This window comes from Chlamydotis macqueenii, chromosome 4, assembly GCF_036417535.1.
Source record: "Chlamydotis macqueenii isolate bChlMac1 chromosome 4, bChlMac1.mat, whole genome shotgun sequence".
NCBI lineage: Eukaryota > Metazoa > Chordata > Aves > Otidiformes > Otididae > Chlamydotis > Chlamydotis macqueenii.
The window spans coordinates 2,825,798-2,843,538 of NC_141559.1; the positions used below are offsets into that span (position 1 = coordinate 2,825,798).

The 17,741-nt window shown below is 44.1% G+C and overlaps 2 protein-coding genes across 3 annotated transcripts in view; one reads left to right on the forward strand and one right to left on the reverse strand.

Annotated features, from left to right (window-relative positions):
- Positions 1 to 2,032: 2,032 nt before the first annotated feature.
- TIFA (TRAF interacting protein with forkhead associated domain) lies at positions 2,033 to 5,415 on the reverse strand. Its single transcript, XM_086747135.1, has 2 exons — positions 5,284 to 5,415; positions 2,033 to 3,311 (listed from the first exon to the last, which is right to left on the reverse strand). The coding sequence occupies exon 2, from the start codon at positions 3,289 to 3,291 to the stop codon at positions 2,728 to 2,730; it is 564 nt and encodes a 187-aa protein (XP_086603261.1). The 5' UTR covers positions 3,292 to 3,311; positions 5,284 to 5,415; the 3' UTR covers positions 2,033 to 2,727.
- A 1,197-nt stretch (positions 5,416 to 6,612) lies between these two features.
- ALPK1 (alpha kinase 1) overlaps positions 6,613 to 17,741 on the forward strand; it is a 41,025-nt gene continuing 29,896 nt past the window's right edge. Inside the window, exon 1 of one of the 2 annotated variants that reach the window (XM_010129426.2) lies at positions 6,613 to 6,698. The gene's annotated coding sequence lies outside the window, so the exon portion shown is untranslated. The remainder of the gene's footprint in view (positions 6,699 to 17,741) is intronic. The other variant, XM_086747609.1, reaches the window with a different exon arrangement.

Genomic DNA, 17,741 nt, shown 5'->3' on the forward strand with positions numbered 1-17,741 from the left:
TGTAACAAGCTGTGATAATGGAGGACTTGAATGAGAAAAGCCAGGCTGTACCCTCGTACTTCAAAGGTAAGTTAACCTTCCTTGCGTAACACCAGCCGCTTCCCTGTCTTCGTGTCAGTCTGAGCTGGTGCACCATTTGAGCTGACTTAGCCAGTTGTGCCTGTATATAGGAAACAGGTGTTTGTAATAGGACCATGTTTCATTCCAGGGAAGCGTTTATTAAGATATTGGTATACTGATTAGACGTGTTTCTATGGTAGAATTGAGCCCTTGTTGAATTTAAAGTAATTTCATGTGACTATTTGGGCAGTCTGTTCAGAGTTACTTGGTTAATCATAATTGGCATTTCAAGCATTGTCTTGAATGTAAGTCTTTTGTCTTGAAGTATTCCGTGATTATGAATCTTCTTCAGTCAAACTAACTTCTTCTGGTTGGATCAACAGAGTGATTGGATCCTCCTAGGAGAGGATTCATTTCTTAATGTGTATTTTGGGGTTGATTCTTACCCTGGGTCAATATAGTTGTAGAAACAGTCAGTGTTTGGAAACCGTTAAGTTGCTGGTTTATTTTTCTTTTTCCAAGTTTGTTTTTCCTGGTTCGTGGAGATATGCTCAAGGAATGCTCTGCTCTATCTGTGGATATCCGTAGAGCCTCTCTGTACAGAGTGGACAGAAAATCTATGGAGACGCAGCACTCTGAATTCTGCAAACCAGACAGATGATGTTTTCCAGGTAGGTAGTGTCTGTTGATATTTTTGTTTATATAGTGCACTTGAAAATTTGAGATAGGAGTTGTCACTTTTGCTTTAGATAATAGCCTAGAAAGCTTTGCACGCCTAAGCCATTAATATGATCAGTGCCGTAGGTTCACGTCCTACGTGGCATAGCCAGTGAACAGAAATTGGATGACAACGCTGTTCAGTGGTAGCATTAGCAACCTGGCTTTTCAGCCCAAAGCAATACAAACCAGGAACTTGTGTGTTATCCGTAATAACTTAAGAGCACTAATAGGAAGAGAGCTGATTCCTGGGAATGCAAAGTGAACTCCTCCTTCCCACATGAGCTAAGTTAGTGAATGTAAGAAATCTCATGCATTTTTATATGAAAGCCTGATTTAATCTAAAAGCTTTTAGGTGTAAGAGCTTGTTCCAGGTTATATTTGCATCTTGTTCTCTTTTCTAGACAGCTTGCATTTGCAGGTATTGGCCACTGTCTAATTAAAGAGTAGGATGACTCAGGTCAAAAGTGTATAAAAGCCGGGCAGCCAACAGCTACTAGAAATCTGCAACCTGTAGCACCGAGGCCGGTGACATGGTGATACCTGATCAGGTTCGTTCTGTTAAGCTGAGGGGCTGGGTGCGTGACAGAGGTGTTTGTGCTGGGATGGCGGCTGAATTGCACCCCTAAAGCCAAAGACTGTGTAAGTTAAGTACTAGGGCCTAGTTCAAAAAGGAGGAAATATGGGAACAAGGTATTTTTGGCAAGGATGAGATGAATAGACAAATGGAATCCTACATAAGCCTCCGTTTGAGGTTCAGTGCCTCACCCATGTTTTGTGGTTGTTTGCCTTAATCTCGGGTTATGTTGCGTAATTTGGCTGTCCTCTCCTCAGCTGTATTTCTGGTTTTCTCGATTAATGCTGAAATGCATCCTAATGTTTAGGGAGGATAAGATAGGTAACTCATATGTATGCTCTGTTGCAGTTCTTTGAAGTGTGACTTTGCAGCAAACTAAAACACTTGACAAAAAATAAATGCCAAGGGAAAGCTGAGCCCCTAGCAAAGAAAAACCTAACTGAAACAACATGAGACATAATTAAATGAAAACAAAATTATAACAGAGCTTGGGGTGGGGCGTAGAGGTAGAAAACTTGCTGAAAGCATTTTAGTCAACTGTTTATCTTGGAGCAGTGCTACTTTTAGAAAGTCCAGAATAGTGCCAGTGAAAGAATTCTGATCTGGATTGTCCTGGAAATAATGTTATTCACCGTAAGTGCTTTTAGATTGTAGTTGTAGAAGACAGCAAATCCTTACTAGGCAACCAAATGCTTTTATTACAAAATCTACCTGGATTTTTACATACCATGATCACTGACATTGCATGTCTACTTACATTCACAAGTAAAAGTAGTTAACTGGCAAAAAAAATATAATTTTAATCAGTTTTAAAAATAGAAGGAAAAAATCTTGCTGCAAAGTTAATAAAAACATGAACTTTAAAGGGCTACGCTGATAAAGTGTTTCTAAGTTGCAAAATCTGGGAAATTACAACCTGGGCTTGAAAATACTGTTTGGAATTTGACATGAAAAAGAAAGCATGCGTGAGACATTACGCCCTTACTCAGCCAGCGAGTATGTTCTGCATGTTCTGCATGCATGTTCTGCATGCTCTAAATTAATGCCTGTTAAATACACCTTCAGGGGATGTGGTCACAGTTCTTGAATTGCATCTGCTGCAATGGACTGGAGTGGCACTCTGTCTCCTGCACGTTTATGCGGCAAACAGTGGTGATCAGAGAGCACACAGTCCCCGGTGAAGATGGTGGCAGGAATCTGTTTCTGTTGAACAAAGTACGTTCTGGTACGCCTGTGCTGAAAACGACATGTAGGAAGACTGATGTGCGATGGTGAGAACCGTCAAGAACGGTGGGCTGAGATGACAGCCTTCAGTTTTGGAAGTTGTGAAGGATTCAGACGAACAAGAACCTCATCCAGCCTCCTTCTCCCTGCTAGCATGACTCATTTTCATCAATCTCTATGGGGCTCTTGCCTTGGGAAGGAAACGAGGTAGAAGAAACGCCGTTCTCCGGTATAGGCTGCAGTGATGGCAGGCATCTTTCTTGTAAGATTGGCACTTCAGTCAAGTGTAGGTGAGTCTCAAAATAATCCACGGACTCCCCTTCTTGAATCTCCGCTAAAATCTGGTAGTCCCCAAAACAAATGATGCACTTCCACGGCAGGTCGATTTTGTTTAAGTAACCCAGTTCTGTTTGGTCCACCATCAGTTTTGTTTTCTTGCTCATGTTCTTTATCTCGAAACAAATTTCTGAGCTGTTCAGCTTTCTGTAAAACTGCAATGAAAACTGAATCCGAGAAACACGAGTATCCATTAAGTTATACCGGCAGATGTTAGAATCGCGGCCAAACTTGGCCATTTCATCTGCCCTGACCTGTTCTCGCTTACAGAAGTTCAAGCAACGAAACATCATCTTGTTGCCTTGGCAAGGATGGTAAAAGGTCAGGTGGAGACACGTTACTGTTTCTTCAGTTTCGGCTTCTTCAAAAGACGTCATGATGGAATGAGTCCTCAGAACTACAAGATAAGTAAAATGGCAGCATGAAATCACTGTGGTAGCAAAAAAACTGGCTTCAGTGTGGCATTCAATTCGAACTGGTCTGGGATCTCACAGGTGGATTTATCTTTGGAAAAAAAATGTCACTTACAATGACAGTAAGGATTATTTTATGCACTTAAAATGGAGCATTACATAGCATTGTCAGCCTGCGTGCTCTGTTTTGCAGTGTAGTCCTCTGACAAAGAGCTATCAGACAAACGACTTAGAAATGCAGTCTGACTGTAGGCAGTCATATTTCAAATGGGTATAAAGCACTCTCGTGACTCTTCAGTCAGAATTTACCTCTTGTATGAAACAAAATACAGTGTTTAGAAGTGACTGATGTGGCAATAGGTAAAATGAATACAAAAGCTGGAATATCAGCGGAACCCAAAAGAGGAACTGTCACCAACTCCAGGCATTTCCCTGTTGCCTGTTGGAAAATCCCCGCTATCAGCTGCGGAAGTACTTAACTAGGCACTAAACACCGTAAGTAACTTGTTTTGTGGTTTTTTTTTAAAGCATCTCGCATGCAGCACAAGAGATAGTTGCCTATGAACTAAATTCTGTTCCACTTAGCATGCACTGTAGTGCATCCAAATAAAATCTGAGCTGCTTTAGGAAACGCTGTGATCTGGCCCTCTATATGTGCAAGGGCAATGTCTTTCTGTGCTGAAACTTACTCTAAAGTAAGAAAAGGCTGTGTACTTAAAGTAGGAACCAGAGAATGAGTTCTGGAGTTAGCAGAGAAACACGTGAGCAGCCATTTAACCGGAATCATACAGTGCAGATGTTTGTCGTGTTTCTTCTTCTCGACTGCAATGTTTGAGGTGTCACGCTCGAATCCTGAGCTTTCTCAGTAGCTCTGTTAGGTGAATAACGCTGAAAAGCAGCTTACAATTTAATCTGGTTCATTAATGAGTAGGTGAATCATCACTGCAATTAAGTATTATGACTTGTGTTTTGTTTTTTTTTAAGGCTAAATTACACCACTGCAGATGAACTCCATGCACAGTGAATGATGATATATCAGTGCATCATTTTCTGTGTGAAACCTCAAAATCGTGTCATTCTTGTACCTTTTAACGCAATAACAGCAACAGTTCTGACAGAGCAGGTTAGCAACCTCAGCTTGCTTACTGAAGTGGGCTACAACACTGCTTCTACCAAGCTTAGATGTTCAGAGAAACAGAACATTTGAAGGAGCTGTCAGGGCTCGCTTTAAAACAAATTAGGAAATATCGTCTTTGCTTTTAACAGAACCTGGTGGCAGGTTATTCCTTGGCCAGCTGTAAGAGACGCTGCGGTGGCATCGGTACCCATCCCTACTCGTCCAGGCACGCCTCAACTCCGGGGAGCTGGAAGCGGCTCTGAGCAGGAGGACGGACTGTCCGTCTGAGAGAGCTCTGCCCCTCGCTGTTTTGCAGTGGTAAGAGGATGTGACACGTTACACGAGGTCAGTTCCCGGTAAAGGGGAAAACAGTCATGGCACCGAGTTCGCGGTTCAGCCCGCAGAGACGGTTTTCTGCCTTGAGCCTTATCTTAAAGGCATGTTCTCCTTGCCTGAGTATCTTCCTCAATTGGTTTCTGGGCAAAACACAGGCGTAGGAAGAAATACATTTGGAGAAATCTGCAGTGTATCAGATAAATGTGAAACGTTGTCTCTACTCACGTGCCTATCAATTTTACAGGTGGCTACCTTGATTAATTACGGAAGGGGAAGAAAAGGGCCATGAGTTCCGCCGACCCCACCATCTATTCCCGCTCTGCTTGTGCGCTGCCTCCGCCATCCCCAGCTCGGCGGCCGGCCCCTGCCTCAAAGGTTCATGGAGGCTGGACTCAACGTGCTTGAGCCGAAATACTTAAATACGCCACTGCCTAAAAAATCCCTGCTCTCCTCGTACCGCAGTGCCTGACGCGTCCCCCCCCCCCGCCCGGCCTCCCCCTCACCTGTGGGCGGCAGCGCTTCCCGCCTTCGCTCCCGGGCCGAGGCGGGAAGCGGGGATCCGCGCGAGCCCGCCAACGGCTCCTCACCGTCCGGTAACCGGTATCGTCCTTCCACTTCCAGGCCGGGGGAGCGGCCCGGGGTGGCGGCAGGGCCCTCCCGCCGGCGGGGCGGGGGCTGGCGGTCAGGGAAGGCGGGGGCGGCCGCGGGGTGCTGGGGCTGCCGGCGGCGGCGGGGGGGAACGTACCGGTTGTTTTTGCAGAAGATACACCCAGCTCTCCTTTTCTTGCAGTGAATACACCGAAGGAAATAAAAAAAAAAAATTGAAAAGCTGCAGCTCTGTCTAAGGTTTTATGTGGAGAGCTAAAAATCCTGTGCTCCTGAGTAACTCGCTCTGGCGACGTCGAAGGTAGGATCCAGGGTTTGCAGGCTCAGGTTTCGGACAAAATAATTTCAGTTTCGGCCCCCTCACACCCTAATTAACACTTTGAAGACTATTACACTTAGGAAAAGGCATGTTATAAGCATTACAGTTGACTGATGGGATTTTTAAGTCAGTCTTTAAAAAGTGTTTAAAAATATCCTGTTATCTGCTTTTATCAACAGTGGTTCAGCTTCATTGTGCTGCCTTTAGGGAAAAAAACCCTCTAATCTTTCCTTGGCTGCTGACCTAAAAACTATAAATTTTACTAGAAATCCTGAGGCAGCCCTGACCTGGTAGGAAATAATGAGCAATTCTCTTATTCACCTGCTCTATTTTTCTTCGTAAGTGAGGTTATTCCCAAGCACAGAAGGAGAGGCAGAGTGCAGGAAAAAAAAACTTTCGTCTCCATCCGAATCGTAGGGACTCGGTGTCCTCCCTTACCCCTTAGCACAGCTTTGTGACTAGCAAGGTGTTGTGCCTCGGTAGCTACTGTAGCTTTCATTGCTTTGGCACAGATGGTGAAGTACTGTGTTGGTTCACATCAACTATTTTTTCGTTTGCGGGTTGCTTTTATTTATTTAACAGAGTTAAGTTACTCATGAGTTGATAAGTTCCTTTGTAGTTTTTGTAAAATAGCTTTTATCTGCACACAGGCTAGTATGTCTGCTGCATGTGCCCTTCCTCCTTTACATCAGAGAAAAAAGGGGTTAGACTATGTTTTGCAAGAAGTCACATTGAAAAATAGAGAAGAAAAACAGATTATTCCAAGTTTCTCCCTTAGCCTTCCAGCCTTTTCCTGCAGCAGGCAGGGCTGGGCGTGTGTGCTCGCACAAAAGCACTTTGCTCCCTTCTGGAAAAGCCGGAGTTGTGCAACCCTGCTATTTATTGCATGTGTTGATGGTTGTAATTCCTGTCAGCCCTTCAGTTCCGGAAACAGCCTGCTGCCCGAGCTGGAAGAGAGCTTTTCTGAGAGCATACTGGCACCTACTGAGGTGTGTAAGTACCCTTCCTTTTTTTTTTCCCTGAGATTATGTAGGCTCATATTAACTATGTATTCCTTATTAGCTTATGATTTAAGTATAGCTCTGCATGATTTCATACAGGGGAGGACAGGAACTGGATTTACTGCTCCTCTCTTCCGTAAGTTGGTTGAAATGCTGCCAACTTCAGGAAAACAATTCCAGCTTTGCCCCTTATGAGAGAAAAAAATTCAGGCACTCTGTGCTTGTGGGGGTTTTAGCATCATCTTCCTGCTGAAATGGCTATGTGGTTCACTGGAGTTTATTCATGTATTACAGTAACTTTGTAAAATTGATGTTTCTTTGGTCAAAAGCGAAACTAAACATGTAGAGCTTTGTATCACTGAGTTGCTCTGCATGGTGAGCAAGCTGCTGGGACTTGGGCCAGAAGAGCTGCTGTCAACGTTAACCTAGTAGCTCTTGCTGCTGTACTGTTTTGTTGTTTGCCCAACCCCTTCCTTCCTTGGGCTTGTGATGTTCCCCAGACGTTCTTTCCTTCCCGGAGCCTGAACCTACTCCTGGAGTTACCTAGTGGATAACTGAGGTGAGGGACACTTGAGCCTTCCCAAGCCTGACTGCAAAGCCTGTGGCACATGGGTTATGAAGACAGCGTGGGATATGAAAATAAAGGTGGGGCAGAACCACGTTCTCCTTTCAAGTTGCCTCCCAGCTGGCTGGTTCTCAGACACTGTACTCATTGCCTTGCCAGCCCCTAGAGAGGAGGAAGGCCTGGGAGAAGTCAAGCTCCTTATTTTAAATAGATGTTTCCTGCTTACGTGTGTCTGGTGTGGCTTCTCTGCCTCGTTACCAGTGGCACGTTATCAATGCTAGGTGTTTGGGTGTTTCAGCATAGGCTGAAAGACTAAGGTGGTTTTGGCTTGGCTGTGGTGATGCATTGTGTTTCAAAAACCTGATTTGTGCAGCTTCAGATAATTCCAGAGCCTAAATAGGCAAATCTGGAAATTGAGATCACAGTAGGAACTCTTATATTGCTTTGAAAGTCTGAGAGTCAGTGAGGGCAAATGTTTCTTTCTCATTCTGGGAAGTTCATGGTAGGTCAGAAGACGTAAAGTGTATTCTGGGTTAGTGAGTGGAAGGACTGTTTTTGGATATCTGTATTTGACCTAATTCTTCCTGAATGACTCAACCTGAAACCTCCCTTCCCCAAGCCTCCTACCTATCCTTTAACAAACCGTAAGAAACCTTACTGGAACATCCCTGGGGTTTTTTTGAGTGTGCTGGCACGTGATGCGGTTGACATGGCTGTTAACTGTCTGCCTGGCCGATCATGAGTTGGGAACACTGATAGCGTTTCACGAACACTTGGAAATTGTATCCTTTATAGTTCTCTCTCCCTTACTGGGTAAAAGCTCTTCTGTGAGGGTTGCAGGGAAGATCTGAGACCAGCAGTAGTCCGGACCAGTCTGAAACTTTCTATTTCTCTATGCTATTTGAATTAACATGATGAAAGTATCCTTGTCTTGTTGGATCAACAAGAGTGCGGTAGGTGAGCGAGTTGTCCCCCAGCCCTCTCCGTATTCCCCTGCTTTGTGCCACCCCATGGCGACGGCTCCCGAGAGACCTGCGCTCTGTTTGCTGACTTTCCTCAGCGTTAAATACCTGGCTCTTGTCTTGCTGCGGCGAGTGCCTGCCTCTTGCTGGGTGACGGGGGGCACACTGCTGTTGTAACTCCCAGGACTTGCTCTCCTAGGGTGGCAAAGGGATGACCTGAAGTCGTCCTTCACTCTTCAGAGACACAGAGGAAGAGGTTGGGAAGAGGCAGTTGCTGCTTTAGAGCCATAAAATCCAGGCTGGTGGACGTGTTTGCTTGTGCGTAGGCGATGCTAGGGTTATTCCCACTGCCCACACCTGTAACACGCGTCTTACGTTCAAATACCAACCTCTGCCCTCCTCCTGCTCTTCCTCTCTGCTTCACAGCCCGTTTCTTGATCCAAGCCACCTTAGTGCTGCTGAGGGTACAGGGACAGGGGCCAGTAGGTGGCAATGTGTCACCAGACATGGGGACCTACCATTTGTTTCGAGATTTTTGGCCTTTCGTGGGTTTTCTTTGTTTTTTAGGTTTTTTTCTTTCTTTGTTTGTTTGTCACATGGCAAACTTCATTTTGATGTTGCAAGAGCTGTTGTGGTGCTCATAAGTTGATGGTTAATAGTGGCAATAGTAACTTCTAGGAGTTCATTTGGGAGAGGCATAACAGAGCACGCACCGACATGTAGCTGGGTTCTGCAGTGAGTGACAAGCAACCAACTGCCTCACGTTGAAACAGGAATAAAATAGGTTTTTGTTGGTGAGCCCTGCTGGAGTTCTCTTTGTTTACCAATAGTTCAGTCCAGCTTTCAGTTGTTTGGTGACCATGTCCCGTCTTTGTACGTGGAGGTGATTTACCAGTTGAAGTTTTGCTCTAGTTGTAGGAAACAACAGTTCTAGCTGGCATATACATCTCGCGACGTCTGTTATTTCGTGGAGCTTCTCTGACTAGAAAGAGGAAGTACTTGGCATACAGATAAGACTTTTCCTTCTGTAAATGGTTCCGAGAAGCATGCAATTCATGTGTGGTTTTATTACCCCTGACAGACACCCTTATGATATCCCAGTTTTTGGCCCTACCAGGTTCACAAGCTATACGAGACTGGACCTTGTCAAGGCTTAAGAGAAATCTGCGTTGCTGTGGGTAGCCCCACATAAACAAATAAATGTGTTTCCTCTTGCTCTGAAGCAAATGTGTTGGAGTGTAAAAACTGACAGTTGCTCAAGACTCCAGTGAAATGGTTTTGGCTGAAAGCAGGATCTTCACGACTTTGACATATTTTGGAATTTCCTCCAAAACAGGGTCTCTGTACTTCTTTACATTCACCACATGAGGGACGGTGTGGGCTTGGCTCCTAGTTGCGCAGCAGCAATTGTCAATGTGTTGGATTTTCAGCGGTTTGGGTGAGATGGTATTTTGATAGCGAGGAGCCTTCACCGGGATCAAGATTTTACAGTAGAGACTGAAGCTGCTCGCTCTGTGTGCTTGGACACTATTTAGATGGAAATAATTCTTTGTGCACAACACAGACTGAACAGAACCGACCTTTCCGGCTCCCTTCAAAAGCAGTGTTTGAACAAAGAAAGTTATTTTGAAGAGTTAAAGAGAAGCACTAAAATAAACAGTATTTTGCTCATACATAGCAGGACCAGAAAATATAGCAATATTTTTTGTTGCCTTTGAATTTGTGTAGATGTTAAGGTGTTAAAGATTCCGCATTCTTTGCTGTGCGGCAATAAAAACTTGATTCCATTATCTCAGTTTATAGCATTTAAGGGCACCCAGCTGTGAGAGATGCAGCCTGCCTTGGAGGTACATGACCCTTTTTTTTTTTTTTCCTTTCTTTCTTTCTTTCTTTCTTTTTTTAAAAGATATATGTGATTGTGTCCCAGACTACTCCACCTGCAATATCTTTGTTGTGGATGCTGTCTGTTCTCTTTGGACATAGGCTTTAATTGTTGTTTCTAGTGAATCAGTTTGGTATCGCTCTTGCTTTCTAAGTGGTATTCTAAAACTAAGTGACCAAAAAATAGACCTGAAATAAACATGAACCTTGCTGCAATAAAATATAAAATATGAGCCTTTCCACAGAAGGGGATCGAAGGTGGAATACAGGTAGAGAGAGAAGACGAGGGAACCGCGTTTCAGTAAATATTCTGACTTTGTCATCTTCTGTCTCACTCCAGGTTATGTTGGCTGTGTCGCCCTTTCGGATTGAGCCGTTGTATCCTGCTGTATTTCAGAAGCCTTGCTGGACTATAACAGAGAGGATTTGCCAAAGGAAGCAGGTGCCTGGTTCATCTGTACCTTTTATTGCTCTGGTAACCCGCCCTTGGAGCAGTTTCTGATGATGTTTAGAAAGAAGGCATTTGTATTACTTGAAGCATATAGGCTGTGGTTGTAAATTGGTCTTGAGAGGTGGTGTAGGCAGGCACCCGTCTCTTTCCTCTTGTGCAGCTCCTTGCTTGGGACTAGGCAGGGTCTGTCCTTTACAGAAACCCCTGGTTGATAAAACCAGTAGGATTTCACAGCGCAGGGAGCGTTGGTTTATGGTGCTGTGTACAGTCTCACAAGGGAACACTGTTCAATGGGCTTCAAAGTGATTCAGCCATGGCATAACCGTGGCTGTGGCCACATGTAATATAGCCTGTAGCTCTTTAAAGAGGATTAGCCTTAGATGGGGGACAGCATTCATTGCTGGGTTTCATGTAAAGTAGAATATGCTAATGAAATGGAAATGTCTGCAGCAAACATCACAGGATGTTCTAAACCTCAAAACTGAGCATTGTGTCTTGATATCTCTGCTGGAAGTCAGGCTTTCATATTCTGTTGGTTATTTGGAGAAAAACTGAAGTTTATAATATCACCGCAAGCTCTCTGTAGTAAATTAAGATCTAGTTTGCAGTTTTACAAACAAAGCTATAAAGATAACGACAACCATTTGAAGGTAACTTTTCAAACACTATTGAATGCTTTAATGATGTCATAGCTCTCCAACAGGGACAAAACCCACCGCATCTTATAATATCTTCATTTGGGTTTTCTGGCGTAGGCTTGGTTCGATCTTGCATTGTCTCCTCGTCTGCCCTCCCGTTGCTTTAGACACTGTGTTTGGACTTGCAAGAGTTTTTCAGCATCGGTCCTGCAGAGACACGTTATTTTTGACACGTGTTTCTGAGCCATTTTGTCTTTTTAAGGCGCTTTCTGTCTGTACACCAGCATCAATGGGCAGTCCAGTAGGCTTGGTTTGACTCTATTTCAGTTTAATGTCAGTCTTTTGAATGTTTGAGGTTTAATATTGTATGTATTTTTTTAAAAAAAGCACCCAGACTGCGAGGGGACCCGCAATGCAAACTGTCTGACTTGAGGAGATGTTGTGAAGGATTTTATTTGCAGAAAGTCATGAACATCTCAGAAAATTGTTTGAGTGGGAGCACTGGGAAATCGCTGGCTGCTTCTGAAAGCATTGGGTGTAGCGTTTGTCCTGGTTTCAGTTTCCTTATGTAAAGGAACCCATTCCTACTGTATTAATGTGCTGTATGTAGTTTATTAAACCTAGAATCCTCTTTATTTTTCGTGTTGTGTATTTGTGAGCTTCACAGGCAATGCGTTACCCTGATATGTAGCTGACTCAGTGCCTGGATTTTGCAGCCATTGCCCAGGGAAGCGTTCAGACCTGCTGTGGGTGCTTTCCTCCTCACACAAGTAACCGAGTGTTCATGAGAGATGATCTTTTACCAGCCCAGCGCTGTGTATGCGTGGCCTGGGGTTGGATGCTCGTGCGGCACGTTCAGAGAAGTGCTAGATATAAAGTACGGTGATAGACATCGTATACTCCGCCGGGCCATTTTGCTTTTGTGTACTTACAAGTGATGACTTCAAGTGCCTTGTCCCAGCCTGCTGGGGAATAAAAGTCTGAAGAAAGCCTTCGGGAGGAAGATCCTTCTGGCTCCGTTTCCAAAACGTGCACTTTCATTACTTAGGAGTTTTTTCTCTCAGCACAGCTCTGTATCTTAGGATTTTGTTGTTCTGGGATTTTTTTTTTGATGGTGGTGGATAGTTTTGTGGTGTGGGTTTTTTTGCTTTGCCGTTTGGAAAGGTTTGGGCTTTTTTTTTTTTTCTTTAGATGTGAAGGGTGGTGATACATATTCATGAAAGAGAAGTCTTTCCAGCCCCTGCTCGCATTGACAAAGACTTAGCTGTTTCACACAGCAAGCTGACTGGAATTGTGTGGGGCCTGCCTGACCAGATTAGAGCAAACAGCGAGCTTATTCCTCCAGTCGTCAGGCCTCCCCTTCCTAACAATTTCCCCAATTGTCATTTTGACAAGGCTGTCATTAGGTGATGGCTTCTTTTGGCCATTTTCAGATAAAGATAATTTCCTTAACTTCCATTTTATTTGACAACAAGTAGTTTGGGAGAGAAAGGAAGTGCTTCAGTAGTTTATGGATTAAGGGTTTGTCACTTCAAAGGCATCTTTGATCTAAAAATATGTGCTGTACCAAATTCATTATGTCTTTTTTTTTTTTTTTTTTTTACAACTTTTTAATTTATTGATCTGCCCATCAATTATGGCCTTTTTTTGCATCCCCTAGGAGTACATGAGGTAGCGATGCTGAGGGGAAAGCACCCAAATGGCCTCTCTGAAAAGTCAAGACCAGGGCAAAACAACAGGTGCTTTTGTTCGGCACCCAGCTCCGGCTCCATCATGGATCTGGCTTTTGCCAGAGGTCCTGCCTGCTCCTGCCGTGGGAGGGATGTGCAGCTCAGTTCGAAACTGGGAGGCAGAGTATATTTCAGAAGGAATGGCTTATTGTGTGTTTTGTGTTTGGTCACTCCTCTGGCATAACTGAACGGCATAAAAACACCGATCTTGGGCAGCGAGCCTTTGGCACGCTGGAGTTTGTGTGGTTTGTGACCAGTTTTGACTCCCTGATACCCTGTTCTGCTGGTTCCATGCACTGGGTGGCTGCTGTGTGGTTTTGGCTTATTCAGCTGTCTGTGGGTGATGGCCTCCCCTGAGACCCTACCTGGGACCCTACACCCTGACTGCTCCTGCAAAACAACCTTCTCTGGTTAAGGGTAGCTTTGAAGTCAAAATCTAGCCTTTTTTTTTTTTTTTTTTTTTTTTTTTTTTTAAGTAGGAGTAACTTTTCTAAAGCTCTGTTTTGTGTCTGTGCTGCACTAAGGAATCCCAAACCTCATTGTAACAAACCAGAAAAGCTTTTCCTTGTCTGTTTGCAGCTTAAATGCTCCTCCACAAAGCACTGGGCTCAGCTTTGGAGGAGGCAGGTGCAGCGGCCGTTGAGTGTCGCTTACCTGGCCCCATCCACCTGAGAAGAGACAATCAGCGTTGGACTCAGAGGTCCATACTGGTCCCTTCCAACTGGAGATACTCTGTGATTCTTAAGGCCAGGTCTGCGTTGGCAGAGTTTCTGTTCGGATACTTGGTTCCCTTTGCTGCGGGGAGAGGGGGATGTGGTAGAGGTTTGAATATGGATCAAGAGCTGGGCTTTTGTAACCCCTGCTTTAGCGGTGTCAGGCATGGGGCTTCGCTTTGACCCCTCCTCTGCTTTTTTTACTGACAAACCTCTGTTCTTTGGTGTAAATCTGTCAGGGTAGCCCATTACGCTAGCCTCACGCAGGCTTAGCTGAGGCTGGCATTTGTTCTGTATTAATATTAATATCTGTTCTACCTAATTACTTCGGCTTTTTCTGTCACGTTACCTCTGTATTATACCCAGCCGGCTCACCACCTCCTTGCTGCTGGAGGCTGTTCTTGATCCCATTTCTAAACAGAAGCACTTCTGCTTCAGCTCTGGCTGGGGTAGCTGTGCAGAGGCTGCCTTCCCCCCCCCCGCCCCTCCTTTTGCCTGCTAATTGGCTGAGACCACCAGAATTTGGAGGACACAGATGTCACTGATAGTTTGCCTAGGGAGCACATTCATGCCCATCTGTTGCAGTCTAGAAGGCTGTTCATATATCCACAAGGCCTTCATTTAATTCTTGTCAGAAAGTAATGTAAATCCAGTTTACCTCAGAGGTCACAGCCAAGATTTATGCCAATGAGCCCCCTGCAATTTACACACACTGTAGTTGTATAGGATGAAAAGAAAGCCTTTCATGTTGGTGCATATTAACAAGAAAGCTTGCCTTAGGAGAGGCTTTTTGATTGAGGTTCTTCCTTATTTTAATACAGCCAATGCCAGTTGGTATATCCAGCTTTACTAAAAGAAAACATCTACTCTTTAAGCCAGTGAAGTAAACTAAATAAATAAATAAAGCAAGCCCCTAGCAAATCGATTTTGTTTATTCTTTTTTTTTTTTTTAAACTATCTTGTCTCTTTCATATGGCAGAGCCTCCTTGTACTGAAAAGAAAGGGAAATTCTTTAGGAAACATGTGCATTGAAATAGTCAGGAAACTGAAGTTGCTTTCTGTGGAAGGCGGTACTAACTCAATCACTGAAACCCTTGCTAAATCATCCCAAGTATGTTTCGGTTTTCTGATTTTTTTTTTTTTTTTTTTTTTTTTTTTTCTTCTCCCCTCAAGCTACCGAAAATAAAGTTGAGCCTGTTATTTTTGACACGTGGAATGGGAAGGACTCTGGCAGGCTCCTGTGCAAATCGGCAGGAAGGAGAGCAGCCAAGGGTACTGTATGATGTGCGTGCTCCCGGCTACCTGCTAAGGGGAACGATATCAGCCTCAATGTTCAGTCGCTCTTCTAATGACAACCTTTTGTGATTTTTTTCAGTCTCTCTACAGAGAGCAAGGGGAAACAAAATAACATAATATGGAGTGAAGATGGGACCGTAACTCTATCAGCTGCGTGACGGAGAGCAGGTAGAATAGATCCCACGCTGCCTCTGTGACACCATTTCACCCCTGTCCTCCTTATTTAGGAAGATGCTGATTTTTGAGGGAGCTTTTTAAGCTGGTATCATGTTCACTGGCCTTAGTGAAGCTATGTGTAGGTAGGGCATGGTACACCACGAGCTGCTGTGTGCAGTCTTCCTGTCAGACAGTTAAGTGCTTGATTAGAACAAGGAAACTGGATTTCACAGGGTTGGAGGCAAGGATTCCTACCCCAACGTGCACGAAAAATTCTGTCCTGCCACGTGGTTTTGGCAGGGCTAAAGTGTGCAGGAAAGGCTGTTGAATTAGACCGGAGGGAAAAGCTAGGAGTGCAAGTGATGGAGATACTTGAATTGAAATATAGCTGTTAAAGAAACATTCTCAAGTATTTCGGTTATTAAAATTGCTTGTAAGAGCAGGCAGAGAAAAGTAGCACCAAAGAGGGATCAGGGTGCGCCCACAAGATTACGAGGGGATTTCAGAGTTGGGCACCTCTGCTTCTTCAGGCCCAATGTATTTTGAAGGCGCTGCTTTGATTTAGAGTGGCTTTGCTTGGAGGGATCCTCGTCCACTTTCCTCCTTTTTCCCTAGTTTGTCCAGTTGGTGGATGTTACCTTGACAAACGCTTTCCAATGTTACAGGCATGAATATCTGTAGAATTTGCACAGTATTGTAATGACCGGTGTGGTTTGGGATTAGGAGGGAGGAGAGCAAGGCATCAAAATGAAAACAGGGCTCACATTCTAAGTTCCAGTGTAGCACTTAAAATAATTAAAATGTTTATTTGAAAGTCAAAACAGTCTCAGTCATAAATAACTATCCGTTCCTCGATTGATTGTGTCGAGTCCCAACCGAGAGCTGTGGGAATAAGGTTTATTTGCTCCCTGTTGGGATTAATCCATAAATGTAGTCTCCACATGGAACTCATCAGGTCATTGCTTCCTCTTCATTAGTCTCCACGGAACTGGAGGGTAGCTTGACTGAGATGAAAATTAGGATAATATATTTTCAGAGAGAAGAGGTCTGGTGATCTCTAACTTGTGTTTCAGGACCATAATGCTGTGGAAAATTTCCCAAATGATGTTGTCTGAGAAACCAGTGCTTGTTATGCTTGCTGTATTTGAAGTTTGAATGCAGCAATTATATCTTCTTTTTCCTAAAGCCTCCAAAGCTAATTGCGGTCTTAAAGTAGCTGGATTGACTGCTAGGCTTCCTTCTATCCCCAGCAGAACTTAAAATTCCTTTCTCTTGACAGATCTTTTGGTCTTTTAGCCCAAGGGCTCTGAAGTGTCACAGTATGGCCCATTTCTTATTAAAGAGATCATTTCAGTGTAGCCCACCCAATTCCTCCCTCCTTCCCTCTGTCTTGTTCTGAACCCTAGCTCGGATTAGGTGGCAACAACAGAAATATACTTTCCTCACCCCTGAGACCTTTGCATTTTTTTTTTTCTTTGTATTTGGTGCAAGAACTTCTTTTACTCCAGGCTCCAACTGGAAATGGCACACTTTTTTTTTTTCTTTTTCCCCCGTCATTTCTATTTTAAAGGGTCTAACAATAACATCAACAATTTAAAAACACGCTGTGCCCAAAGCTGGAGTGAAGGAGCTTTCCTGTCACCAGAAAATACTTATGTCCTCAATGTGATGCAAAATTGGTTTTGTTATGTATTTGGAAAGTGATAGCTAGAGCATTTGTTAATGTGTTGTTAGGAAGCTTTTTTTTTTTGTCTGGACAGTTTTGCAGTGTTTCAAGCTGCAATTTATATCACTTCCAAGCTGTAGTCTCCTCAAAGTATCGTTTGTTAGGATTCAGTGGTACTTTGAGAAAGCTCATCAGTAGGCGCTGGTAGGATTCTGAAGGCCTCTAGAAGTTTGTGCTGGTTCTGCTGTTGGGCTTCAGTCTCAGGTCCTGCGTTTGCCCTGGGTCCGTAAGCTGTGCGCTTGGTTATTTTCACATCCCAGCTGTCATTCAATGCTACAGCTGTCACAGAACACAGCTTGGGAAGTGGCATCTGTGTAAAGGATGCTGCTACAGTTTAAAGCTCTTTGCTACGTTTTAAGCTGGTTTTATGATGCGAGTCATTGCCCCTGGTGATGGGTCTCACAAGGCCATCTTCCGAGCACTAATGTACAGTTTATTGCACTCCTCTGTATGGTTCCAGCACTTTGTTGTCGCTGCTGTTGTAAATCGTTATTTGTTACTCTTAAATGTCCTTGCTGTTGATTCAGTTCTTTGGAAACATGTACTTGAAGAAAAATTTTTGACGTGTTGATGTTCATATATCCCTGTTATACATCTGGTGGTTTCCCGGTGAGTTTAATCTTTACAATCCTGGGAAGCCAAGTGCTGGCCTTGTACGCTGATTCAAGCTTCCCCGCTAAGCCCCGTCGGTTCTTTGTGAGAGTCGCAGCTTGTGTGGCTCACAAAGCCACGGGGCCCTCCTGCTTTCGGTAAAGACCCGATGGGATCTTCCAGGCTGCGGCACTGCAGCCCTCTAGCCTTTCCATGAGCTGGGTTTAAAAAGATTTAATTTTGGGCTCTGTACCCCAACGTAGATAAGTTGGAGCATGTCTGTAGGCTCCCTTGGATGCTCTTAATGCCATGTTATTTTTTTGTCA